The 27861-nt window shown below is 36.3% G+C and overlaps 2 protein-coding genes across 4 annotated transcripts in view; one reads left to right on the forward strand and one right to left on the reverse strand.

Moving 5' to 3' along the window:
* ssbp2b (single stranded DNA binding protein 2b) overlaps nt 1-979 on the reverse strand; it is a 125233-nt gene extending 124254 nt beyond the window's left edge. The window contains exon 1 of one of the 2 annotated variants that reach the window (XM_084103887.1): nt 656-979. In XM_084103887.1, the coding sequence (XP_083960013.1) occupies nt 656-711 (56 nt within the window). In that variant the 5' untranslated portion in view covers nt 712-979. The remainder of the gene's footprint in view (nt 1-655) is intronic. The other variant, XM_084103885.1, reaches the window with a different exon arrangement.
* On the forward strand, nt 81-27273 carry atg10 (ATG10 autophagy related 10 homolog). 2 transcript variants are annotated; one of them, XR_014604609.1, is made up of 9 exons: nt 81-198; nt 3622-3716; nt 7575-7697; nt 9144-9266; nt 16075-16207; nt 16586-16683; nt 24614-24711; nt 25853-26044; nt 27136-27273. XR_014604609.1 is itself a non-coding variant. In XM_084103890.1 (8 exons), the coding sequence occupies exons 2-8, from the start codon at nt 3714-3716 to the stop codon at nt 25950-25952; spliced, it is 678 nt and encodes a 225-aa protein (XP_083960016.1). In that variant the 5' UTR covers nt 81-198; nt 3622-3713; the 3' UTR covers nt 25953-26829. The 2 variants fall into 2 exon arrangements, 1 of the variants encoding a protein (XP_083960016.1); XM_084103890.1 differs by lacking the exon at nt 27136-27273 and having other exon boundaries at nt 25853-26829.
* The last annotated feature ends 588 nt before the right edge of the window (nt 27274-27861 follow it).

Here is a 27861-nt window from a genome sequence, read left to right on the forward strand (position 1 = left end):
CGCAATAACTCTTCAGACCAGAACCGAACGCCAATCATACTCTCTCCCGCGAGCGCACATAACAGAGAAACAGCATTTCGCTCTTGTAACAACGGACTGCTACAAAAAACTTGTTTCCCCGAAATGCAGCTCACCTGACTGGCTGCAATGGGCATTTACACTTGTAACGGCTGAAATGGGCATTTAAACTTGTAACGGGTACGTACTGTATATTTCATGCACTTTTCTATTAAAGCCAGAAACTTCTGTACTCACCTTACTCCAATACTAAATTAGATGAAATCCTTGAAATTGCTATATAGCGTTTCGTTACCCGTGGCAACTTTGCGTACGTAAATAAATAAATATATTACTGATGCAGAAATAAGATTTTGACTCTTTTTTTATAGATAGTCCACATTTAAAGTTTAGTCTTCGCATCTCTTAACTTCTGCGCGTGCTATCCGTTTACTAAAGACGGCATGTCGTGTTAATTAGACGCAAGAAATTCAACCAGCGCGTGACTGATAACTGACAACAACTTTCTTGCATTAACTATAAGCCCTGTCAGACACAACACAGCATCCGAGGAACAGAACGCATCAGCTGCTTGTTAAAAGTCTGGCCGCGCGCTGTCTTCATTATTGAGATTCCCCCCCTCATAAATAAAACTTACTTTTCCCTCGCTTGGCTGTCGGACGGTACGTTGTTACTCTTGCCTTTGGCGTACATGCTTGCAGAGAGCTCCGATTGTCACGCACCTGTCAACCCATCACAGCCTCCCCGGACACAACCCCGTCACCATGGTGACTACAGGAGCGATTCCTCTCATTGGTCAGAGCGCCGAGAAGGAACGCCCATTTTGTTGGGTAACTAGCTTGAGTGACAGTTACTCGGCCCCGCCCCAACAGAAACACAACCCCTTTCTTATCTCCAGCACTCTGTCTGTGAAACACGCACACACACATACACACACTTCGTCTTACCCGGCACTGAGGGGAATTTGAAACCGTACTGAGAGGGATTTTAAACAACTGGCTGTTCCCCTCACTAGCAATCACACCCTCTACTGTCACTGGCCAAATTTAAAGCGATATGGCAAATGTGGAGCGGATTCTTCAGCTTCTGTATGTAGTGTGGATTGAAATAAGACTATTTGGGTCGTGCTAATCTCTTTTCATAGAGTACAGTGATAACTACTGTTTTTGCATAGTTAATATTTCAAATACTGTATTTGTTTATCTTCTATTCTTATAGAAGAATTCTTATATATCTATTCTTATATCTATTCTTATATATTTGTTTATCTTCTATTCTTATCTTCAAAAGTTGATGAAGAGCACTAGCAGTTTAGACGGCAAAATAGAACATAGAAAAAGGAGAAATCTGCTTTACTTCTAAAATGGTAATGTTTGTGACAATCAAAACATCCCTAGTGTATTTTATGAATCAGCTAGTAATTGTATTCTGTGTTGGAGAATACTTGGATTACTAAAATATTTGCAGACAAATGGATTTTAGACAATGTAAAAAATTAAGTAGGGAATGAACCATCAGACCATGCAATGCAATTTTTTAATTTAAGTTCTAAATTCTGGTTAAAGGACAAATCCAGTGAAAAATGAACCTGGGGTTAATTAACACATGGTTACCGAGTCGATCGTTCCCTGCGATGCGTTTTCATGAAAATCGAATGTAAAGGATCCATCTTAGAAAACAGTCTCGACTAATCGAGCCACGAACGCCGTGCTACGTTAGATTTCACAAACGTAATTCCTATCGACCAGCTATCCTATCGACGGCGTTCGTGGCTCGATTAGTCGAGACTGTTTTCCAAGATGGATCCTGCATGTCAACGCGTAATGTACTGTCTTTATAAAGTATCTTCTTATTAAACTGTCTGTACACTTACAAAGTTCTCAATGCTTCGGTTTGTATGTAAGGACCCTCATTATGTTACCGTGTTAGTGTGAGGCTATTTTGAGCCTTGTTAGTGGTATTAACTAGCGATTTATTTTTACTTACTCTGTGCCCCATATACTACTGTTATGAGCTAATCTGTTTTTAAAGATAAAACTCTATAAGTTACATTCGATTTTCATGAAAACGCATCGCAGGGAACGATCGACTCGGTAACCATGTGTTAATTAAGCCCAGGTTCATTTTTCACTGGATTTGTCCTTTAAGCCTTTATTCTGATAGGATTTATATGACCTAACATTTTAAAGCAAAAGTTTTATTTTGATGTTTAGAAACTGGAATATTGGCTTAATTTTCATATGGCAATCTGGTTGTGTTTACACAAAGCTTACATAATAGGACCATACGTATCAGAATATTCTTGCGCATGTAAACACAGACAATGTGAGTCAACATCAAATCAAAATGGTCTATTTATTTACCTATGCCTATTTACCTATTTCATAACGCACATTCCACATCTTATTGTGGATGATTCATTGATTGCCAGATTTTCTAAAGAAAAGAAAATGATTTTAATAAACTGATCAAAATACAATACACTTTTCTGAAATGGCTTCCCTTGTTCACCTGTGTCAGGAAGGCCGTAGCTACTCAGCCATGGGCTGATTTCAGAATAGCATACTAGCATTACTAACATATGGCAGAAATTGTAAGTGTAGTATGCTAGTATGCAGGTCAGCCATTGGCTGCGTTCAAAATATATTTAATATTTCTATATAGTAAGAATGTAATCTGGATACTACATTCGCCATGTTGTCATTATCATGTGACCTACAGCATCAGTTGCGTCGCTTCACTACCATTCATAAATCCTCTCCCGTGGCCTCATGGGACAGTAAAGTGTCCATCGTAAGCACACTTCAGAATCTCGCCGGAAGAACTAGGTCATCCGGGTACTTTTTGCCTAATCTTTTATGAGTACTGTGAATTCAGACATACTTCTTTTGTCACGTACTGCTTTTCACCTACTATATAGTAGGGAAGTATGCGATTTCTGATGCAGCCTATATTTTAGCAAACAATATTGGGTCCTGGTAACACTTTTTGCCACCCAATCAAATCCCAAAGTTTTTTAATAACCTGTTTCAATCTAGAATGCTATTTATAAATATTATATATAGGCCTATATATATATATATATATATATATATATATATATATATATATATATATATATATATACACACATACATGTATAGCATTCAATAAAAAAAATTGTGATTTGATTGGGTGGTGAAAAGTAGGTGTTATATATATTCAGATAACAGAAAAAAAATGTGCTTATGTTATAAGATATTATAAATGATTAGCCCTCTCTTAAGTCCTAGATACTTTTTGTTGCTAATAACTACTATTATAACTTTAGACAGATGACCTTTAAGGGTCCTTGTTTTATTCCCTTCCTTCTTACTACTAAAAAGTATTTTTAAATACACTATGGATCGAAATGTTGGATGCATAATCAAATAGTCTGTTTTGACCAGAAATGATAATTAAAAATGTTATAGCTAGTATTAAATGCGTCAAGTCTTTAGTTTGGTAGAAAATCCCTTGTTGTGGACGCTGAGCTTTTCTCTCCTCGGTTGTGTATATTATTTTGGCGAATGTTTTAACTGCTGTCTGTCCTCTAATGTCTGCGCTGTGCTTTTCCCCCCAAAGTGGGCGGCTTGAAACCGCCTGTGCTGAATAACATTGGCTGTTCCGTTTCACCCCCTCTGCGCTCAGGATCCCGGAAGTAGGCGAGTGAGATCATGGTAAGACAGACCGATAGAGCAGTTTGCGATGCTGTGGATGTTCTTTATGACAGTTCCGAGTCACACAGCAATAATGTAACATTCAGGCATTTGGCGTTTTAGAAATTATAAAAAAGTCAAAGAAAGTGCATTGCAGTTACCACAGCAACGTTGCTGCTGATTTTATAAATAGTGGCTCTCGAGTTCTGCACGGTTGAAGTGACACGAGCGCTGATGCTCAAACTGTTTTTGAGTCTTTTATCTTTATCTGCTCTGTAGTATTCGAGCTCAACTCAGTCAAGACGCCATATAACGCTTTATGTAACTTAAGTATCAGTAAAGGGTGTTCCCTTAAAACATGATCTGATTCAGGCTATAAAGTTTCAAGAGGCAGACGTCATATAGTTGAGTTGTGAAAATACAACGACATTGATATTTTGAAGTCAAGAGTTTAAATGTTGATTTGTGCAATTTTTCGATGATAAAAACACGTGCCATCCCAACTTAATGAACAGATACAACATGCATATTAAACATGCATGTTAATAAGAATAGTTTTGGTAAAACTTTCATCTGTTAAATGACCAAATAGTGGAAATTCTGTTATTCTGTGGCATTAAGTAATAATTCTTGTCAAACAAACAATACGAGTAAAAAGCGTTCACGGTAGAACTACCTGTAAACTGGGAATTTTCTTAGAGCTTCGACTTGTACCTCGTGACTGCTGTACCACCTGACCACTGCAGATTAATTTAGGGGGCCATTTACACAACACCGTTTTCAACTAAAAATGGAAAACTTTTCATGCATTTTAGCTGTTCATTTACACGACAACTGTGGTTTGGGGGCCTGAAAACACAAACTTTTGAAAACGGGTTTCAAAGTGCAAGTTTTTTAAAACGATTCGGCTATCGTCTCAGCATAGACTACAAAAATGTGAATTTGTGAAAACAGTGATGTCATGTGCATGCATATTATGTGTTCAGTCTATAGATGTAGTGTTTCTTCACAAAGTGACATCGCCATCTTCTGGCCTGGCAACATAATACAGCGTCTTTAGTCGTTTTCGTGGATCTGTCTTGAACGGAGATAGCTTTGACAATGGTGCGTCTGTACCCGAACAATGCAAAGGAAAAACTTTTTCGTTTTTAGTACATTGTTGTCGTGTAAATGTACCCTTAGGCGTTGATAGTGTTGCCATATAAATGCATAATGCCGCGTTCCAGGCAACCTGTAACCCGTGTTTTTCCAACCTTATACCCGTGAAAGTGCACTGGAACGGCAGTCAAACCCGTGACTTCCCACCCGTGAACTCGTACTAGATCGATGTACTCCCAGTTACGAGTTGGAAAAACACGGGTTACAGGTTGCCTGGAACGCGGCATAATTCCCAGTCCAAGGTCATGAACAGCTACAAGTAGAATGGCACGTGCTGTCATCTAGAAAATACCGTAAATGCTACAAGACGTATGCGGCGTTCCAGGCAACCTGTAACCCGTGTTTTTCCAACTCGTAACTGGGAGTACATCGATCTAGTACGAGTTCACGGGTGGGAAGTCACGGGTTTGACTGCCGTTCCAGTGCACTTTCACGGGTATAAGGTTGGAAAAACACGGGTTACAGGTTGCCTGGAACGCGGCCGTAGTAGCACAACATTGATTGACATTGACCAATGTATGAGTTTGGGGCGGGACTATCTTTTTGTCTGACCAATGTTTGCGTGTTTGTGAAAACCTGTGTGAGAACAGTTGTATCTGAAATCTTACTTTCTGATTACTGAATTAGTATGCGAGTGTGTACTATAAATACATTCCCGTACATGCTACTGTATATTCACGATGTTGACCTGTGACTATACTAATAACAACCATGAAAATATTTTTTATGCTTTACTTCTTTAGTCACACTGTAAAATTGGACATACAATAATGGTGCTTCACATTTTGACATATTTACTAAATACCATACACTCTAAAGGCCTGTTCACACCAAGAACAATAACTATAAAGATAGCATCCACACCAACGAACGATAACATTTGTTTATAAGTGATAGAATTGCGCTGCGGTTTTTATCGTCGGCTGGTTTAAATGCTCGAGCTCTTTAAAGCAGGATGGATTCTGATTGGCTGTCAATGTTTTTATTGTTCATCAGCTGGAAAAAAAAATCGTTCTGAAAGTGATTCCAACATTTTCTCTGTGCCGTTATAGTTGTAGTGTGGACTCTGCTATTCTTTGAATGGCTTCAAATGTGGCTCATCCAATCAGAGTTAAGAGTCGGTAGAATGTACTTGCAGTTATTTTAAGAATTGTTCTTTCCCCACATGTCAGAATTGGGCTATAACCAGACACACAAACACTGCTATCCACTCAAGTGTGTGCAAATTTTGTTTATTGCGTCACACGCTGTAATTAATCAAGCCATGTTGTGTCCGTTTAGTTGGAGTTGTAGATGCTCACTAAAGCGGCTGATCAGTTAAGATGTGAATAAATGGGTTTGTTTGATGTTTCTCCTTTCTGCTTGTTCACGTAGAGAGGGTGAAAGAGGCACGAGCAGGAAAGGGCCACTTAGAGAATCAACCGTTTCCTCAGAGTAATTGAAGCCAGAACTGCTGTTATGATGCAGCAACCTAAAGTTGTGATGGAATTTGTGTTTCAGCAATTCCACATCAACCTGTAGAGAGAACTTAAAGTCAGCACAGAATCGTGGGGTCTTAATACAGATTCCTGGTGTAGTTGTGCACGATTAGCATATTTGTGCATTAAAGGGTAACTCTCACCAAAATGCAACCTAGGGTCTTTTTGTTAATCTACCCGAGGCAAACTTTCGTTTAAAAGCATAATTAAAATGGAAACGCCACTTTTAAGTTTGACCGTATTTTCGTTTTCGGTCAAATTGCCTTTTGAATGGGAGTGCTTGGGGCACTTCTATGATAGCATCAAAAATCACTATTTTTAAAACACTAAGAAGGCTCGACACAACATGAAACTTTGCTTGAAGTATCACCAGGGGCTCTACACATGAACTCGAGCATTGACAACATTGTTTGTGAACACAGAGTTTACTAAAAAGAAAGATTTTGAACAACTCACTGTAGCTGTGTCCGCTGGCATTTTGACAGTCAAAAATAGTCGATCTCCGAATGCAACATAACAGGGAGGAGAGTAAAGATGGAAAGCTCCTAAAGCTTAGTTCCATATAAATTCACGGATAATTTGTTGTTTTGTCGTTAGTAAAAATCAATATTGACCTTGTATTTGAAAAAGGATCTTTATATAAGAAACAATATTAAAATTCAGAGTCAGTTCATCCGCATTCGGAGATCGACTATTTTTGACTGGCAAAATGCCGGCGGACACAGCTACAGTGAGTTGTACAAAACCTTTCTTTTTAGTAAACTCTGTGTACACAATGTAGTCAATGCTCAAGTTCATGTGTAGAGCCCCTGGCGATACTTTGAGCAAAGTTTCATGTTGTGTCGAGCCTTCTTAGTGTTTTAAAAATAGCGATTTTTGATGCTATCATAGTAGTGCCCCTAGCACTCCCATTCAAAAGGCAATATGACCGAAAACGAAAATACAGTCAAACTTTAAAGTGGCGTTTCCATTCTAATTATGCTTTTAAATGAAAGTTTGCCTCGGGTAGATTAACAAAAAGACCATAGGTTGCATTTTGGCGAGAGTTACCCTTTAAACCAAGATGTGGCCATTGCATGTTATCTTTTCTCATAGCCTATTGTAACCAGAAGTCAAATGTGTCATGAATGGCGTTTCATGTTGACTTTGCAATGTTAATGTCAATATGATATTTGTTTTGGAGAATGAAGTTGAAGTCATTTTTGGTTGTTAGACGCTTAAATGTGACTCTTCTTACCCTCAGATGGCAGGTGAGAAAAACCCTGCATCATGTTACTTGGATGAAAGGACTTTCCGGCTTTGCTGTCGGCTCTTTCTCCAACACTCTGAGACCATCCAGGATGGATGGAGCTGGGAGCAGATCAAGGTGAAGTGAATGTTTGAGGAACTCCACAAAGTCTGGGCCTACTTGTAGTCCTTAGAGGTTTAGAATAAAATAAATAACTTTTAAGGGTGAATCTCACAAAACTTGTCAAGAAAGAGATTTTATTTTAAAGATGAAGAAAATTAAGCCTATTTTTAGTTTAGTATTTTTAGTTAGACATTTTGACAATTCAGCACTTTCTCTCTCAATATTCTCATTATTTCTCAACTATTGTCAGGTTCTCACTTACAATAATGTATGTTAAAAATGGTGGTAATACAACTTTTTTTTTGTACAGTACATTTACATTACATGACCTATATACACTTATCAGATACTGTTATCCAAAGCAACTATCGAGGAACAGAAACATTTCATCACTTAATTTTTATAAATGCTTTTGTACATTTTCAACTTTCTTTAGTGTGTAATGTTGCTGTTTGAGCATGAAAAAAGGTCTGCAAAGTTACAAAGCACAAAGTCCCTCCAAAGGGAGTTATTCTTTATATCAGGCGTTTCTTTAAACGCCTTGACTGTAGCGTTGATTTTTTCTCAGGGAACAAGCTCATTCCTCATTTAAATCATTCCCGCCCAAGGCATATGCAAAAAAATGTGGCAGGGCCTGGTTGAGTTAGTTAGAAGTGTGTTGAAACTCGCGGTTATGGTATGGGGCGTGGCATTTCTAAAACAGGCTGGAAGCTGTCGACCAATCACAACACGCTCGTTCAGCCGACCAATCAGAGCACATTGTGCTTTCTGGAAGGAGTGGCACCTGAACTAAAAAAGGGTGTTACTGACAGACTAGGAAAATAGGTGCTGCCTGCAACAATGTCAAAAATATGTGAAAAATAATGTGTTTTTTGAACATTCAAGCCTATTCTAGTAGACTCCCAAAACAAGACTTTATAAAAGGGCATAATATGGGCTCTTTAAAAACACTTGGTTTGTCTTCTTTCAAATTGGCATGCATTAATACTACCATAATGTGCAAATGCATGTCCATGGAAATTTTGTTTATAGATGTCGAAGAGTTTAGTCTTGGGATTTTAAGGGAAAGTGTATATGTAAGGTCACATAACTGGTCTCAATTTCTACCATCTTTTTAATCACCTTTTTGCCTTCACTATTAGATTTTAAACGGTCCTGCAGTGTGAAAAAAAAATGTAACTTGTAAAAGCATGAATATTCCATCGTCTCTCAATTGATGAGTTCATAAAATCTGCATGCATAATCATTTTCAAAGTTTTTTTTTTTTTTTACCGAAAAATTCAAATTTGTCATAAAAAGATTATATTTTTTAAAATATAAAATAATTTCATTAATTTAATGTTGGCTGATATGTTCTTGACAGGTTTCCTGAGAGTCATTAGGTACTCTTGATTCTTTTACATGCCAGTGTTTTATGTTAATCTGATTGTGACTGTTGGTTGTGACTTGACTTTGTTCCAGGACACTGATGAAGGCTTCATGAAGAAGACTGTTCTCATCCCTGTAAAATCAAGCGTGTTGCACAAACAACACGGGTGTTTCATGCAGGCTGAAAACATGGACCTTCTTACAGATGACATTCAGGTAAGACAAGTATCACTATTACTATTGCTGAGTATCATTATCACTATTGTTAGTGATCTGAACAACCCCTAACACTAAGTACAGACCTTCGACGAGTAAGTCATTTAGTTTTACCCATTTTGGTCATATAAGTGTACTGTCTCTGAACTGGGGGCGGTTCTTGGGTGGAATGAGCCTGCCCACTTATAAACGGGCCACCAAAAACGAAGACTGACCTAAGTGTTTCCCCACATACTGAATCAATTACCTGAAGGAAACACTTTAAATAAATCCTTGCTTTATAACCGTGCCGAGGTTTAGTTAGGAAAAACTTGCAAATGTTGGCATACACTTTTATGTGACTGTTAATATGTTTATGCTCTTTCGTCCATCCGGGTGTTTCACACACACACACAATCGTTTAGCTTTGTCTGCACACTACATGCATTTCCATTCAGGGGAAAAATGGTTGTGACATCTTTAAACTTTAAAAGAGTATGCTTGATTTTTTTTTTTTTTTTTTTTTTTAAACAATCTTTGAAATTAGTATCAGCAAAATAGTTTGATTGGTATGCTGGTCTTAATGATCTCCTCCAAAATGGGGGTTGTGCCTTGTGGCTGATTTTTCTTTACCTCCACTCTCAGCCCATTTCATTAGTAAGCCCTTGCGGCTGATTGCAAATGACTCGACTTCTTGCATATTTACATTCAGCTCACACACACTAGGGAAGACTCGACACCGTCTCCTTTCATGAAGGAGGTTTTAACATATTTCAGTGCCATTAGAGAAAGCAGTTTTTGTTTTTATGAAGTAACTGATTATAATGCAATCCATCCGATATTCTGTGGTTATGGCTGATTAATCGCACCAATTATTAATGATATTCACTACTATATCTTAATATATGTTCAGTATTTGCTCTGAAATAGCTTTTTTTTTTAAATCAGAGTAAATATCATCTGCAAAGGTAGCCAAATTGCTTAGTTTAGGAAACATAACTGGTGAAATGACAAACTCCTTGAAATCACTGTGATTATTCGTAAAGTTTATATCATACATGAGTCAAAATCGGCTAAGGGGTAATTAAATATAACAAATCATGTAAAAATGTATCATCTTTCATTGGAAAATGAAACAAAATTTTATCCAACTTTGATAATTGCCTTAATCTTTTAAACAACTGTGAGGAAATTATTCAAACTACATATTTTTAAAAATCACCTCTTATATATTATAAGAATTTTGAAGGGAAATGAGCTCAAATCTCAAGCAAAAAATCTTGATAGTCCTAAAAATATGCTTTGTTTTTATGTAATTCTTTACACTAAATAAAGATTGTTTATTAGCATCAGTGGAATCTTTAACATCCACAGAACCTTTCCATTTCTGCAAAAGGTTCTTTATAGTGCAAACAGGTTAAAAATGTTCTTCACACTAAGAAAAAATGGTTCTTTTTAGAACTGTTCACTGAAATGTTCTTTGGGGAATTAATAATTGCTGTTTCTTTGACATCACTGTGAAACCCCCCCTTTGGAACCTTTATTTTTACGAGTGTATGCTAATTTATTGAAATGTGAGCTGAACATATTTTTGTAAGATTTATCCATTGATAAATTACTGATACACCAAATCAGAAAAACCAGCATTGTCTATAGTGATACTAAGTCAACATCAGCATCTCCTTTGTTCAGTCCTCAACATTCTGAAGTCTCATGTGCAGTCGTGCAACAGCGCACGTCACCTGACATGCCCTGCATAAAAGAACATTTAGAAAACTTGACCTTGGTAAAAACTGTTCGGCAGCAAGCAGTAGCTTGCAGGCTACAACAAAGTCTCCTTTTTCCATTGTTCAGGAAAGGAAGAAAAAAAAAATCAAAAAGATCTGTGGAAGATTAGGGAAACCAGGACTGCTTTTTTCTTTTTTTGTGGCATCCTGTTTTGAGTGGTGGAATTCTTTTAGGGAGTGAATAAATGTCTCACTCAACAAAAATCTATCTGGGTTAACCTTTTCAGTGCCACACACCTGACTACTGTGCTCAATGTTACTCTTTGTCTATGACCACCTGTACATGAAGGGGCCAGTAAACAAGAATAACCGTCCTTCAGTATGTTTGTAGACAGCAGAGTATGCTTTTCTCTCTTTCTGTATGTGTGTGTGTGTGTGTGTGTATGTATGTATGTATATGTATATGTATATGTGTATGTGTATGTGTATGTGTATGTGTATGTGTATGTATGTGTGTATGTATATATATATTCTTCTAGGATGATCATTTTTATCAAGCTCGTATATTTCAGTTCAATAATTTCACTTAAATGGCAATGCAAATGACCTATTAATTGTCATTTAAGTGAAATTACTTAACTTAAATATACAAGCTTTATAAAAATGATCATTCTAGAAGAAAATTTCAGATGGCACTTAGAGGCTTTTGCATCTGAACTCTTCGTATATATATATATATATATATATATATATATATATATATATATATATATATATATATATATATATATGTATATGTGTGTGTGCTGTCAAATTGATTAATTGCATCTAACATAAATGTGTATATGTATATACACAGACATATACTGTATATAAATACATACATACATTTCATTTTTATATATATATATATATATATATATATATATATATATATATATATATATATATATATACACACACACACACTCACAGAGTATGATATATATATATATTCACACACATATATTATGTAAACTAAAACTTTAATGTTAGATGCACTGCACTAATGTCAACAAAAGATATGTCACGTGTTGTCTCCTCTAGCTATGAATAGATGCACTTTATTATTTTCAATTAGCATTCAATTAGCATTTTTTAGCACCTTTCAGAACAGACACATTGTTGGGTCTCGACCAATACTAGAGTTTCTCGTAGCTGCTATATAACCACATCTAAGGAAGGAATCTTTATTCATTCCTCAAGAGATGCACCCAGAAGCAAAAGGTATTTTAATCTTTTAAGTGCAAAGAATGTAAACGGAATTACTAGGATAATTAAACCTGTAATTAGGGCTTATTTAGGTTAATGAAAGAGCCCATCCTTCATCATCCTCTGAAATTACCCAGCCAAACGCTGGTATTCAGGTAAGCAAGGGGAACGTCTTCTACTCTGCTATTGCGCGTCCAGTATTGATCTTCCTTTTGACAGTGAAAAACGGAGCGCATATAAAGTGTATACCTGAGCTCATGTCTCTGTTAGATCCTCTTTAGAAGATGCTATTTACAGCGTCTGCTGCAGTGCCACACAGCCCTTTGCTTTCCTTGTGTGTTTGTGGAGTTGAGCAGGTGTCGTCGTTTAGCGATTGCACCGTTACGTCTGTACACCTGCTCGAACGTAAACACGGCAGCATTTGAATGACAACAAACGGTGGCGGATGCCAGTGTTGTTGCTAGAAACACGTTCCAGAGTTAATAAACGGCCCTTTTTAAACTTGACCTTTTGAACATTTTAAGCGTGTTCTGCTGGCGCGCGCACGGCAGCTGAACTTTTGTCCTTTATTTGAATTCCAAATGCAGTCGAAGAGTCAGTTATGCAAAGGTTGAATGAGAGCTGTTGAATATTCGTTTTTCTAAACGATTTCCTGCCTGAAACTTAATGCGTTTTTCTGCTAGCATGTTTGCGCTCTCTTTTAACTCCCCATCTCGCACATTATTTTACACCCTCTAGGTGAGAACCTTTACCTTTCAATGCTGGTACTGCTTGGAAAAAGCATGATGTCATTGTTTTATTTGACCTGCCTTCCCTCTTTCCAAACTTTTTTTTTAATTCCTGACAGACGTCGGATGTGAAACAGTAGTATTGTGTCTCTCAAGACTGCGCTTGTATGGGAGGGAGGAGATGTTATCAGTGAAGGCATGGATGCGTGAAGAATCCTTGAGCCTGCATTGAACTTGCCAGGGATACAGCCACCGCCTCTGGTGATCCAACTTGTCGCTCAGACACTTTCGCTAATTAAACCTGCGCATATCAGTGTGGACCGCAAAGGCCATAGTGATGTCATACCGTCTCAGAGCCGCTTCCATGACTGAAATCACATCACATGTGCCATTTAGGAGTGCTCAAAGACCTTTTATTATAAATTATTTCTATTACAATCCAGCAGCTATATGCTACAAGCTAACAACAATATGCAATATATTTTAAATGTATATACAATAATATTTTATATATATATATATATATATATATATATATATATATATATATATATATATATATATATATATAATTAATTTTGATATTAAATAAAATATTGTACTCTTATATAGCTTTGATTTAGTTAGCTAATATTAATAAATTAGACCTAGAATATTTTAATAATATTTATGATTATTATTATTATTTCATAATAATATTTAGCATATTTATGTTATTATTATTGATGATGATGATATTTTTATATACATTTATATATGCATCAGTGTTGTATACTATTAATGAATTTGACCTTGAATATTTTAATAATAATAAAATATATATATATATATATATATATATATATATATATATATAAGCTATAAAGCTACATAAGGGTTCATTATCTTTTAAATATCTAAAATAAAAAATGAAAATATATATTTATTTATATTATTGTTAACAAAAATAAAAAAAATATTATTTGAGGTCAAGTTCATGGTAGCTACACTGAGGCTACAGTATATAAGGATGTATATAAGGATATAATATATATATATAAATAAATAAATATATATATATATATATATATATATATATATATATATATATATATATATATACATATATATATATATATATATATATATATATATATATATATATATATATATATATATACACATACACAAGGATAACCATAATATAACAATTAAAATAATTTATAAACAGATTATATTATGTATAATTTAATCGAAGCAGTATTTATTAATAGCATGGCATAAAACACTAAGGGTTTCTTGCAAAATACTGCACAGAGACTCGAGTGAATAGTTTTTATTGTTTATTTACGTTGTCTTTACAGCTGTACAAATTAACCAGTTTACTTAAACAAACCTGACTGTCCAAGATTTTTGTTGTTACATCGCTACTTGTTGGTGAAAGTTGCTTGTTCCTGGAGAACCTAATGTGATGTAGTCTGTAATGTCTACAAAGTGTAGTTACAGTAAGTTAGTTGCATTGCTGCTTTTAGTTGTTACTCCTTAGCACTGTAGGGATGGTTGTTAACTCCTCCCTAGGATGACGGCACCCCTTCCTGTTTATCTGTGTTTGTGCAAGTTGCAGCGCACTAAACCACATTCTGACAGCCAATTAATCACCAGGGGTTGCAGGTCGAGAAGGAGCAAGAAAATCCAGTGTGCACCGCCCAATGAAAGAGAGGAAACCTTGGTTAATTGTCTGCACGACATTTGTGCATATGGACCCGCTCGAGGGTCCTGTGCATGATACCATTAGTCATGTTCCACAACATAAAGGGTGGAATGTATAAACTCCCTCAACATCTCAACAGCATCCTGTATATGAAGGATGCAAGAGGAAAACAAAAAGGTAAACACATGTCGTTGCCCACACGGACAGTTCAGGAGGTCTCATGTTCATCAGTCAAGTTATGGAAAGAAGAATGAAGTCACATGCTGGTCGATGAATCACTTGCGTATGTTGATGGCTGGGTGGTGTGGATGTACGTTTGGGTTTGGCATCACGGCTCAGGGTTTATGACAAGTCTGCTCATGTACCATTGATCAGATATGCGATATGGCTCCATTCATGACTTCTCATTCAAGCCAGTTCCTTTCTTGTAGAAGATCGTTAAATCATTTTAAGCAGAATTAGTATTTATGTGGCAAGAAGTTGTATGAGAATAGTTCCAAACCTGAATGACTGTCTTTTGGAACGCAGGAGGAGAATGTTCTGGCGACTTTTGTCTGTACAACGAAAATGAACAGGGACGGATCCTGTTGAGCTCCAAAAACTGTCAAAAACAACATAAATAATTATAACATGCTGATATCAATCTCAAGAAGCGTTTCTTATTATTCTCAATTTTGAAAACAATTGTGCTGCTTAGTATTTTTGCCGAAAACCGAAAGTTGAGAAGAACATCTTCTTTTTTTTTTCTTTTTTTTTTTTTTTATAGAAATCTTTTCTGACATTAAAAATGTCTTTTAACAATTGCTTTTGATCAATTTGATGTGTCCTAGCTTTACTAACATAGCTAGCTACTATTATTGTATTTGCTCTTTAATATTTGAATAATATTATTATTAAATAATAATAAATATCATATATATAATATACATAATATATTATACTTATATTATTATATAACTATTAACAATAATGATGATGTTAAAAATAAGAAATATTATTGTTAAAATATTATACAAGGTCAAATTCATTAATACTAGCTACACTGAAGCTATTTAATTGTGCAATATCATGTAAATATATAAAATAATAATAATAAATATCATAAAAATGTATCCTTGCCGGGTTAAAATATATTTTAAAAAAAATTTAAATGCAACTTCTGTGTATGACAATGAGAAGTGTGAACATTCTAATAATCTTATTTTGTGTTTCATGGACTGAAATAATTTATACGAGTTTGTAACGACAAGAGATTGAGTAAATTATGACAGAATATTAATTTTTGAGTGAACTAATCCTTGAATTTAGAATGTTGTCTCAAAATTTGAGACTTGATCTGCATCCATTTCCCCCCCTGCATTTATGGCTGCATTTTTTTCATGGAATGGCATGAATCTCTCACTTTCTATATTTTTTTCTGTCTTGTTTTCTAGTCAAACGTTGAGGATGAAACGGCTGGAGTTCAGGCAGTATGTGGAATTCATGCTGTGCTGCGCTATGAATACCACGTTCTGTATTCTTGCAGCTATCAGATCCCCGTCCTCTATTTCAGAGCCTCTACGTTAGGTACACGACATTCTCTCTCACTGCATTTCTATCATTAAACTGCAAAGTCTTGTTTATATGCTGTCTATTTCGCTTATCAGTGTGTGTATTTCAGTACCCTCTGTGTTCTGCTTTCTCAAAGTCTGGTTTTATGTGCGCTGCAAAAACAGACTCAACATTTACACTGAGATCCCATCTCAACAGGAGTGTTTTGAGTTTTGAGAAAGCAGGCAGAACGGTGACTTACGCCTGTGATCAACAAAGTTTGACTTTGTGCTATAAATAAATTAAAGGCTGCCGTGTAAACATTTTTGGAGCTGTTATTGAGCAAGTTAGCAAATATGCACATGCAAGCATCAACCATTTTAAAGTGATTAGAAAACCTTGTATTCATTACAGATGGGAATCCCCTCTCTCTTGAGGAGGTGTGGAGCAATGTTCATCCGAACTATAGACAGAGACTACAACAGGGACCCTGGGACACGCTGACCCAACAGGTAATGTGATATCATGAGTAAACTGAATTTATTGTTTGGCAGTTGCTTTCTCAAAATCATCTGGCCAGCTTTTCACAGTTTCAAAGACTCAACTGGTTACAAGGTAATATATAATACACAGTTGTGTGTGTGTGTGTGTATATATACAGTGCAATGCATAAGTGAATACACCCATGCTAAAGTTGACTAAAAAGAGGAATAAAAAATCATATTTTGTAAATTGAACTTAATGCCTTAATTTAAAAAAATTAGGAAAAATCCAACCTTTAAGGACACCAATTTTCTTTGTGAATGAATAATGTATCGTAAATAAATAAATGTTCTTCCTTAAAATACATGGTGCATAAGTGAGTACACCCCTATGTTAAATTCCCATAGAGGCAGGCAGATTTTTATTTTTAAGTATTTTAAAAAAAATTTTTTTAGGATACTATGCATCCTGATAAAGTTCCCTTGGCCTTTGGAATTAAAATAGCCCCACATCATCACATAGCCTTCACCATACCTAGAGATTGGCATGGGGTACTTTCCATAAGATCATCTCTCAATGCAAATCAAACTAGCTTTTAGGCTAACTGAAATAAAATCATGCCAATCTCTAGGTATGGTGAAGGCTATGTGATGATGTGGGGCTATTTTAATTCCAAAGGCCAAGGGAACTTTATCAGGATGCATAGTATCCTAAAAAAAAATAAAAAAAAATACTTAAAAATAAAAATCTGCCTGCCTCTATGGGAATTTAACATAGGGGTGTACTCACTTATGCACCATGTATTTTAAGGAAGAACATTTATTTATTTACGATACATTATTCATTCACAAAGAAAATTGGTGTCCTTAAAGGTTGGATTTTTCCTAATTTTTTAAATTAAGGCATTAAGTTCAATTTACAAAATATGATTTTTTTATTCCTCTTTTTAGTCAACTTTAGCATGGGTGTATTCACTTATGCATTGCACTGTGTGTATATATATATATATATATATATATATATATATATATATATATATATATTAGGGCTGTCGATTATGGTAAAAATAACGTGAATAAAATGATTTAACACTCCTTCTAAGTTAATTGGTGACGAACATGATGCAGGGCAACAACTCACTGCGTGATGGAGCCTATAGAATGCAGTTAGAATGCCCTTAAAATTCAAGATATCAGGGCAAAAATTCCTTTGTATGATTTTTTTGTCTTTTATTTATATCATATGATATAGTAAAGCAATATCACACGAGTAACGAGCGCAATATCACACGAGTGCTGTTTTTGTCCCAAATAGCACGAGTATGAATGTGATATTGATTTTATACAAGTTCAATAAATAAGAAGTTAATGTTGTGTTATATTTTGAACACCATATTGTCTGTTCTGAATGAATCTGCGTTTTGAGCGAATCAGTCGGGTGAACCAATGATTCAATGGCTTATTCATAAAGAGAGCCATTTACTTCCTGAATGAATCCGCCGTTTGAACGAATCGAATGAATGAATGATTCACTGACTTACTCATTTAGACATTTATCGCTACTTACTGGCAGTTTTAGTTTCTTATTTAGAATATCATTTCATTAAAAAAATATATAATATCATATTTCAGGGATAGCCAAAAAATGAAAATTCTGTTAAAGTCCCCCTGTGGTGAAAATCAAGCTTTTAATGTTGTTTATATGTCGCATGTGATGTCTTTTATATGCTTTAAGACAAACCATTTGCAAATTCATAAGTCAACACCATTGTTGAGTATTTTCAGTGAACCAAAGACAGTCTCAAAAAATGCGGTTTGAAATCGCTGGTGTTTCTGACGTCACAAACTACCTTAACCAATTACGTCAATAGTGGGTCTAGGATTGAGTGGAGGCGGGGCTAATTTGCATGTTCATAGAACCGTTGTGAAAATGTTGTGCATCAAAACCTACAGTGTAAATGCATCCTAAAACTATGATTGGTCGGTTTACATAACAATCAGATAGCTGTCCCTGTCTTAGTGGGTGGTTCTTGGCCATAATAAGCTACGATGTGGATCAAACTTTACGTTGATGGCTGGCATTCCTCCCTGGTAGATCTCCTGGATCGTATGGAAAAACTGATTCCAGCTGTTTAGGGCTGCCTGCCTTAGGCTGTGAGGGATTCAGATCCGTAGGCATGATTACTGGGAGATGGTGAATGGATGGAGCGATAGATGCAGAAAAAGGCTGATTAGAGGCAGTGGAGGTTATTAGAGGAGAGGGACCGCAGTTAAAGCAGAGGGAGAGACTCCGGAAGGGTTGAGGGTCTTGAGGTGCTCAGGAGATGGAGCACTGCTGCATCTGACGCAGGTAAACATGAGTGACTCACATCAAGGCCTTACGAGCAGTGACGCCAATGGAATCTCTCTCTCTCTCTCTCTCTCTCTCTCTCTCTCTCTCTCTCTCTCTCTCTCTCTCTCTCTCTCTCTCTCTCTCTCTCTCTCTCTCTCTCTCTCTCTCTCTCTCTCTCTCTCTCTCTCTCTCTTGCTCGGTCTCTCGCTTTTCTCTCTGCACTCTGTTTTTACCCTCTTATATCTCTCGTTCTCTTCTTTATCTCCCCAATTTTCTTAAACCCAAATCGCATTCTTAGCGTAACCAATAATAGAGGTAGCAAAGTAGATTAGGACAACGCAGAACCCTTCTCTCTTGAGGACCCAATAAGGCCTCAATTAATAACGGTCAGTGAACAGAATGTGAATGTGCCATGAAAATGAAAATGAACCTAAATGAATGTTCTTTATTAGCATCTATGGTTCCCTGAGGTCCCATGCATGTTCAAGGTTCTTTTCAATTGAAAAAAAAAAATTCTTTAGATTATTAAAATGTTTTCACACTAAGAAAAAATTGTTCTATTAAGAACTGATCACTAAAAGGTTCTTTGGGGAACCTAAAATGGTTCTTCTATTGCAGTGGTTCTTAATCTTGGTCCTGAAATACCCCCAAAACTGCACCTTTTTGATACAACACATGATACTAACACACAAATTTCAGGTCTTGAAAGTGAAGTGACATGTGAAGGCCAAGTATGGTTACCCGGACTCAAAATTTGTCCTCTGCATTTAAACCATCCAAGTTAGTGCACAGTTGCACACGCATTAGGAGTAGCGAGTAGAGTAGGGAGTAGTTTTGCTGTTGCGGCCGGGGAGCGATTGGGGGTTAGGTGCCTTGCTCAAGGGCACCTCAGTCATTTCCTTTCGGTATTGAGAATCGAACCCACAACCTTCGGGTAACCAGACTGACTCTCTGACTCTCTAACCATTAAGGGGGTCGCACACCGGACGTGCCACGTCTTTAAAATTCGAACACATTATTCTCTATGAGTGTACTACACACACCGGCGGCGCCATTCGGCGTCTATCCGCGGCGCTCAGCTACGGCTCAGGACCTTGTTCAAAATCCTGCTGTTTAGTTTTACATTAAATGTACATTTATTTTTCTCAAATCATCGTTAATGTATATACTGACTTCACCCTGTGCTGCAATATACATTTAGTTTTACATTAATTTACAGAAATCAGCTGCTTGAATGAAAATGGCTGATGTCATCGGATTTTCAGGTGATATTTTCAATTCATTCAGTTAACGAACACTCTGAGGTAAAGTGTTCAGACTGCAGACTCAACAACGATTCTATTTAATTGTACAGTACAATCATAGCATAGTACAGACATTATCTTAATTCCATAATGTCCTTAAACATAACAATATTGTTGGCCATAAATTGAGAAAGTGCGCGTCCGGTGTGCGATAACCTCGAGTTGTCCTAGACGTGGCGCGGCGCGGCACTGCACTGCGTGTCCGGTGTGCGACCCCCCTTTAGACTGCCCCTGTTTTGAAGTCTCTAGTAACAAGATTGAATCAGGTGTGGTTTTTTTTGGGAAACATCTAAAATGTGCAGTACTCCAGGACCAAGATTGGGAACCACTGTTGTATTGTATCACTGCAAAAAATAACTTTTAGTACCTTTATATTCAAGACTGTATGTGATCTGAATGCATGCATGTGTGTGTGTGTGTGTGTGTGTGTGTGTACAGTTTATATGTATTTTACAGAAGTATCTCTTTCAACAGAACAAGACTCTGAAGTGCAGTGTTTAGCCTCCAAGTTCACAACAGTTTGGTATGCATAGCGATTCAGTCTGTTCTCCCATGAGGCCTGTAGATGAAGTCATGATAATTGACTGACTGAGCTGGAATCGTGCCGCAGTATAGGAACACAATGGCATTGCTTTTCACAAATAACCTGAAAAAGTCCAACTCTATCTCGCTGATGCTAACAGTGAGGTGTCGTCAAGGGAATTTGAAGAGTCAGCATGTCTTTGGTGCTTGAACGGTAACAGAGCAATAGATCTAGACAGTTGATGTTGTGAATTTTAATGCAGATGGTGACAGTGCACTGAGGTTGTTTTTATTTGCAGAGAGGATAGTTTTTAGAAGGTCTTTGGATGACTGGATTAAACAGGTGCTTACTGACACAAAAGTTTCTGTCCCAAATGGACAGAAGCTCGGACCTTGCAGTTGTCTTCAAAGTGCGCACTTACACCTTTTCCTCCAAAATTTTACACAAAAATTTGTGTTCTGGTGTTGAGTTGGTGCTCAAATCTTCAAATCTTTTTTCAAACTGGCTTGTGATTTAATTGCCACTTGGTTCTCAAGTCGATGCAAATTCATATGTTATTTGGATGTTAAAATGTTTTTTAAAAAAAAGAAATATTATTAGCCATTTTTCAAATAATTGTTTTTTGTGTCTCTCATTATGCACTAGTTTTGATTTTACAGTCAAAGTAATGTAAATATGTAATTATTATTATTATATACATGCACACTCATTAGGTACAACTGTTCAACTGCTTGTCAATGCAAATATCTAATCAGCCAATCACATGGCAGCTACTCAATGCATTTAGACATGTAGACATGGTCAAGACGATCTGCTGAAGTTCAAACTGAGCATCAGAATGGGGAAGAAAGGTGATTTAAAGGGGTGGTATAATGCCTCTTTTTACAATATGTAAAATAAGTCTCTGTATGTGAAGTTTTAGCTCAAAATACCCCACAGATATTTTTATATAGCGTGTTAAAAATGTCCCTTTTTAAAAATGCATTGTTTCGTGTGTGTCCCTTTAAATGCAAATGAACGGCTGCTCCCGGCACAGAGGGCAGAGCTTCAAGAGCTTGTGTGTGTGTGTGTGTGTGTGTGTGTGTGTGTGTGTGTGTGTGTGTGTGTGTGTGTGTGTGTGTGTGTGTGTGTTAGCAGCTCCGATTATCTCACGCAGACAAGCACTAAAATGTCAGAAACTGTTCTGCCTTTTATGTTTATGTTGGAGTCGGACAATGATGGAGAGACTCAAGAAGAAGTGACAACATGTAGAATGCAACAGGACGTTTCTGAATGGTTAGTTGTCGATGAATTTGTGTTGCTGATGTGGAGTTAACTATCTTCAAGTCTTTGATTAGCATATTCTGTCATGATAATCTATTAAATCGCTTATGTGGGAACTCTTGTAAGATGCCTACAGAGTGACATGCTATTGCATTTGTGTTACGTACTGTATTGCATGTGAAAAGACGGATGTGACAGCTTGAGCAGACTCACAAATGTGCTCGACTACTACAACTCTTCCTCTTCTCAACATGGAGTGCGTCTTCCCGGAGGCGGGGTTTATGTACATTTTAGGGTTAGTGATGTCACTAACCCGGGAGGAATGTCGTGTAGTTCCTACCAGCCATTTGTTGTAGTCCTTAAAAAACGATTTCTTTAAAAGCAAATATCTTCCTTTGCTTTGAACTTTGATCATTGTAACTTTGCAGATGTTGTTTATGCTCAAACAGCAACATTACACACTAACTAAAGTTAGAAAAGTAAAATCATAATCAACCACCCCTTTAAGTGACTTTGAACGAGGCATGGTTGTTGGTGTCGGACGAGCTGGGCTACTCTGAGTATTTCAGAAACTGCTGATCTACTGGGATTTTCACGCACAACCATCTCTAGGCTTTACAGAGAATGGTCCAAGAAAGAGAAGTGAGTTTAGTGAGTTTATTGATGTCAGAGGAGAACAACCAGACTGGTTTGAGCTGATAGAAAGGCAACAGTAACTCAAATAACCACTCATTACAAATGTTTCCAGCACCTTGTTGAATCTATGCCACAAAGAATTAAGGCAGTTCTGAAGGAAAAAGGGCGACCAACCCTGTACAAGTTGTACCTACTATAGTGGCTGGTGAATAAAAAATGTGTCTCTGTCTGTATGTATGTATGTATGTAATATTTAAGTATGTAAATAATATTTAAATAATATATATTTTTTATATTACAACCAACTTTTTAAAATACTAATTAATAATTATCTTTTTTTAAAAATTATTTTTAATATTAAAATTATTAATTAATATTAATTCAATTTGTGAGCACTTTTTTAATCAAATGACAATAATTTTCTGGATTTATATTTAAAGCTGCAGTCCGTAAATTTTTGGGGTTAAAAATTATCCAAAAATAAATTTTTGAGCAAATACATAACCGGCCAGTGTTCAAAACTATCTACTTGCCTTAGCTCGATTCAAAACGGTAAGCTTGTAATAATGTTTTTAATTCCAGTGGCACTGGTAGATTTCCGCGGGAAATTCGAGCATGTCTTTGCGTCGTTACGTCACATCTGTACACATAAAGAAGGAGTCTCGGCTAGTAGGCTATGAGTGTGAGGATGTTGGAGGTGGAGATTTATAGCCTTTTCTCACAGCACTTGATATAATTAAACTTAGCAATTTGATGGCGGATCCAGAAAGTTTCAAACGACAATCACCAGTGACAACTGGAGATTCACCCGTTGTAAAATGCAAAAGACTTCGGACTTCGGAGTGGCTACAGAAAAAACGAGGATAAATATCGGAAAGGCATTAAATGTAATCATGCAATGCTGATGTTTAACAATAACAATTTGAGAACAAAGTATAATTTGCACGGTTTGGCGTGATATGATAAGCGACCGTTAGATTTAATCAGCGAGATTTACTGCAATGTTTTTTTCCCCTTAGTTGGTCAGAACAAAAGTGGATGTTACTTACTTGTTCAGACGACATTTTCCGGTGAAAATTCTTATGTTGGTCATACTTCCAAAAAGTAGAATCTGTGATTGCGAATGACAGTATCCACACCGGCGCGGTGACTAACAGCCACACATTCTCCTCAAAACATTGGATTCATCCGCGCTGTGCCGTGCCGAGGCACAACCCACGTAAAGTTGATAATTCCGCGAATAACTGCAATTGCAGATTTCGAACAGAGATGGCGACAAAGAGGAAAAACTACGGACTGCAGCTTTAATTCTACATTATTATTATTTTTCTTTATGAATTGATAATAAATATGAATATTCTGTTTAAGATTACATCAGGTTACGGAAGTCAAAAAGATTGTGAACGCCGTTTCTTGTCGATTCAACAGAAATGTTATATTGTCACATTTCAGATTGTTCCTCTGCCTTTGCTCCAAACCTCTTCCTAAGTATGACTTCTTCCAATGCTCCATAAGAAGCTGTTCCTGATGGTGTAGTATTATGGGATAGGACATTCCTTCATCTCTGCTGTGCATGAGTGCCCTCCAGTGTGCGAGACTCACTCGAGAGCGGCTCAGCAGGGTGCCAATGAAGACCATGTGTTGCATGGCGGATTTGCTTAAGTCTGCCTCGTAATTTTCTTTTTAATTTATCCGTAGCTTTGAGCGTAATTGAATTTGGGTAATGAAAAGTATCGTGTGACTAGTTAACATTGAGTTAAGATGGAAAAACACATGTTGTGGCACTGGTTTAATGTCTGTGTTACAGCGTGTGACAGTGAGAACCTGTTCCTTATAAAAAATGAGGTCAGAATAGATATTAACAAAGAACTGAATGCAATGTGTGTGTGTGTGTGTGTGTAGGAACATCCTTTACTGGGCCAACCATTTTTCATGCTTCATCCATGTCGCACTGAGGAGTTTATGAAACCTGCTCTGGATTTGGCACAAGCTGAAAACAAGTGAGTTTCTCTCTGCTGCAGCTTCAGTAGTCATGCATTCTGGGAAATGAATATTCTGGGTTTACATTTACATTCATCACATGCTTGTTTCTTGCATAGCATTCAAGATGCACATTTTATCTGCGCACACAGTCCTTGGGAATCAAACCTATGACCTTGGTGTCGCTAGTGTCGTGCTCTACTGTTTGTGCTATAGGGTGAAATTCAGTCAACAGCTTGTTGGAGACCATTGAAAATATATTTCAACTGAGTATTACACTTTAAAATATTAAAATTAAAATAATTATGCATAAGCTTTGAAAATTTCAACATTTGACATAACATTACTATCGCTTGCTAACCTTTTCTGTCTTGTCTTGACCAACTAAAAAAGTAAACCCAGTTAAAATCTGCACAAATAGGCATGACTTAACTATCCATAAAGCACTGGAGAATTACTTTAGGAAATATATAATATTATATAAATATATAATATTTGAATTATATTTATTTTTTATAAATTTCATAATAGTTAAATGTAATATTTAATTGTTTTAATGGTAATACAATATTATAAAATATAATATTAATTAATAATAAAGGGTGTTTTTGAGCACTCTTTTAAATAAATAAAATACAACAATTTTGTTATTTTAATTTTTGTGACTTAATTCTACTTGGTTTTCATTGAATAATATCCTGTAAGCCTCAGGAAACCAAGCTTATATCCATCAATTTTATCCACCAAGCAACGTCCACAAAAAATATGATTTAGATTAGATTTGTACAGCTCAAATTCCAATTTTATCTATAATTTATGTACATGCTTAAATAAAAAATGCAAGCTTTAAATTTCTGCTTTTAAACCCTCCAGAATACTTGCCCCATAGACTTCTATTTTAAATGAGGGACAAATCAACATTATTTTCTGTGGTAATGAAGAACATGCTTTTAATAAAAGTTTTATTTAATCTAGAAATGTTCTTTTAACATTTTAAAATGGTGTTATATCATCTCACAGTGTTATATCTGTCTTATTTAGCTCTAAATGTTATCAGATCTGGCATATACATCAATTTAGCCATATCAATTCGATATATGATTAGATATAAACATTTTTCAAACTACAGCACTGCAATGTGATTATCTCATCTGTTCTCAGGAGGGTGAACTATATCGTGACCTGGCTCAGTGTTGTGGGCCCCGTCGTCGGACTGGACGTCCCATTGAGCTACTGCACCGAGGTGTCCGCTCCAGACTGACGCTCCATTGCTAGTGCCCTGCTCTGATCTTCCTGTCTGTCTCAGACTCCACTGACCCAGAGGACAGCTGTGACCCGGCCGAGGGTCTCAAAGTGGGTTCAAAAGTCCTGTTAGCAATGCTTGAACATTCAAGACACCAAGTCTTTAAGAGCATTCTTGAGCTTGTGAACTTAATGTATTAATAAGTTGTATTAATATTAAAAATCTTTGTTCAGTAAGATAAAAAAAAAGTAAATAATTTATTCATCAGGTGAGCATTAGATTGTGACAGTAAATACATTTATAATGTTACAAAAGATTTCTATTTCAAATAAATGCTGTTCTTTTGAACTTCGGAAATTCATCAAATAATCCCCAAAAATATCAATCATGGTTTCCACAGAAATATTAGGCACAACATTCAACATTGATGATAATAATGTTTCTTGAGCAGCAAATCTGCTTAGAATGATTTCTGACGGATCATGTGACACGGAAGACTGGACATTAGCTTTGACATCACAGGAATAAATCACATTTTAAAATATAAAAACAGTTCATTTAAATTAATAATATTTCACAATATTGTTGTTTTACTGTATTTTTGATCAAATAAATGCAGCCTTTAAAGTGACTTACTGACTCCAAAGTTTTAAATAGTAGTGTATACAAAATGAATGGTACTGGATTTTGTTTTTTTGTTTTTTTACCAACCAAAAAATGTCTATATTGTATGACAGATATCACCGATCTGTTAGCATTCCCATTTATCCTAATTGCAGTTGCTCAGATGATGCATGTAGCAACCTGGATTCTGCAGTCTTTTACAGAACCTTTAAATCCAGGGATTTGTGCAGGATATATATGTGACTATCATCAAATTAAAAGGCAAACCATATTTTCCTCTGCTGGTATTTCTTTTTGCATTTTGATGGCATTGTAACACGAGCACAAGTAGCTGTTTGTGCTTTCATATGGAGGATTGCTATTCAAACATGTCGAGTCTTTGTCTCCAGCTGCGCCTGTGTGTGTGTGTGTGTGTGAGACTCAATATTTTCCCTCACTGGTTGGGTATTGTGAAACAGGCTGCATTTAGCCTATTTTTGACATTTCTGAGGCTTGAAATACAACATTATTCGTATAACCTTGCATCTTGTAAGCAAAGTAAATAGTCTGATGTATTTTTTTTGTTGTCTCCCTGCAGTCTGACATTTCTCTTCATTACTCATCCACGTAGCGTACCGTGCCAGAACAGTTTAACAGTTGAATGGAATCGAATCCCTCTGAAATCCTGACTGTCTGATGTGAAGTCTGAAACGGAGGAGCTGAGTTTAGAGTCCAGAGTTTGAGAGAAGACGGTGAAAGTCCTCAGTCAGCATGTCTAAATGGGGCGCGCGTCTCTCAGGGGACTGTATCAGTGTTGGTAAGGAGGTCAGCCTCCTACCCGGAGCATCTCGCTCTAATGGACGGACAGGAATGATGGAGAGGAGAGAGAGAAACGCATAGATGGATCACAGTATATGTTACCTGCTTCTTAAATGGCCATTTTTTAAAGGTTTAGGTCACCCCAAAATGAAAATCAATGACTGTCAAGCTAGAGTTCAAATCTTTTCAAATAAGCATATTTTAAATGGGCACTACACATTTGGTTACAAGATGTAAGAAACAATGGGGTTTGGTTTCATTTATGCTTTTAACTGGAGATGTGTCTAGATGTTCCTGACACAAAGCTATCATATGACTATGGACTGTCTGCTTTTATCCCAGCTAACAAATATATCTTCTAAGAACGTTTTGCTAACGTGACCATTAAGTTATGAACATGTTATTTTTAATGTTTTAATAAAAATATTTTTTGGTAATGCAATGTTAGATGAAACATTAAGGGAACATTCAAGTAATTTGTAACATTTAAAAAAAATAAAAGTTT

Source organism: Abramis brama (assembly GCF_963993115.1).
Source record: "Abramis brama genome assembly, chromosome: 25".
NCBI lineage: Eukaryota > Metazoa > Chordata > Actinopteri > Cypriniformes > Leuciscidae > Abramis > Abramis brama.

Bases quoted from the DNA above. Each gene is read 5' to 3' on its own strand.
- atg10 (XM_084103890.1), top strand. The intron at 16,208-16,585 runs GTACACGACATT...TATTCATTACAG, and splicing joins TTTCAGAGCCTCTACGTTAG to ATGGGAATCCCCTCTCTCTT. The intron at 16,684-24,613 runs GTAATGTGATAT...GTGTGTGTGTAG, and splicing joins GGGACACGCTGACCCAACAG to GAACATCCTTTACTGGGCCA.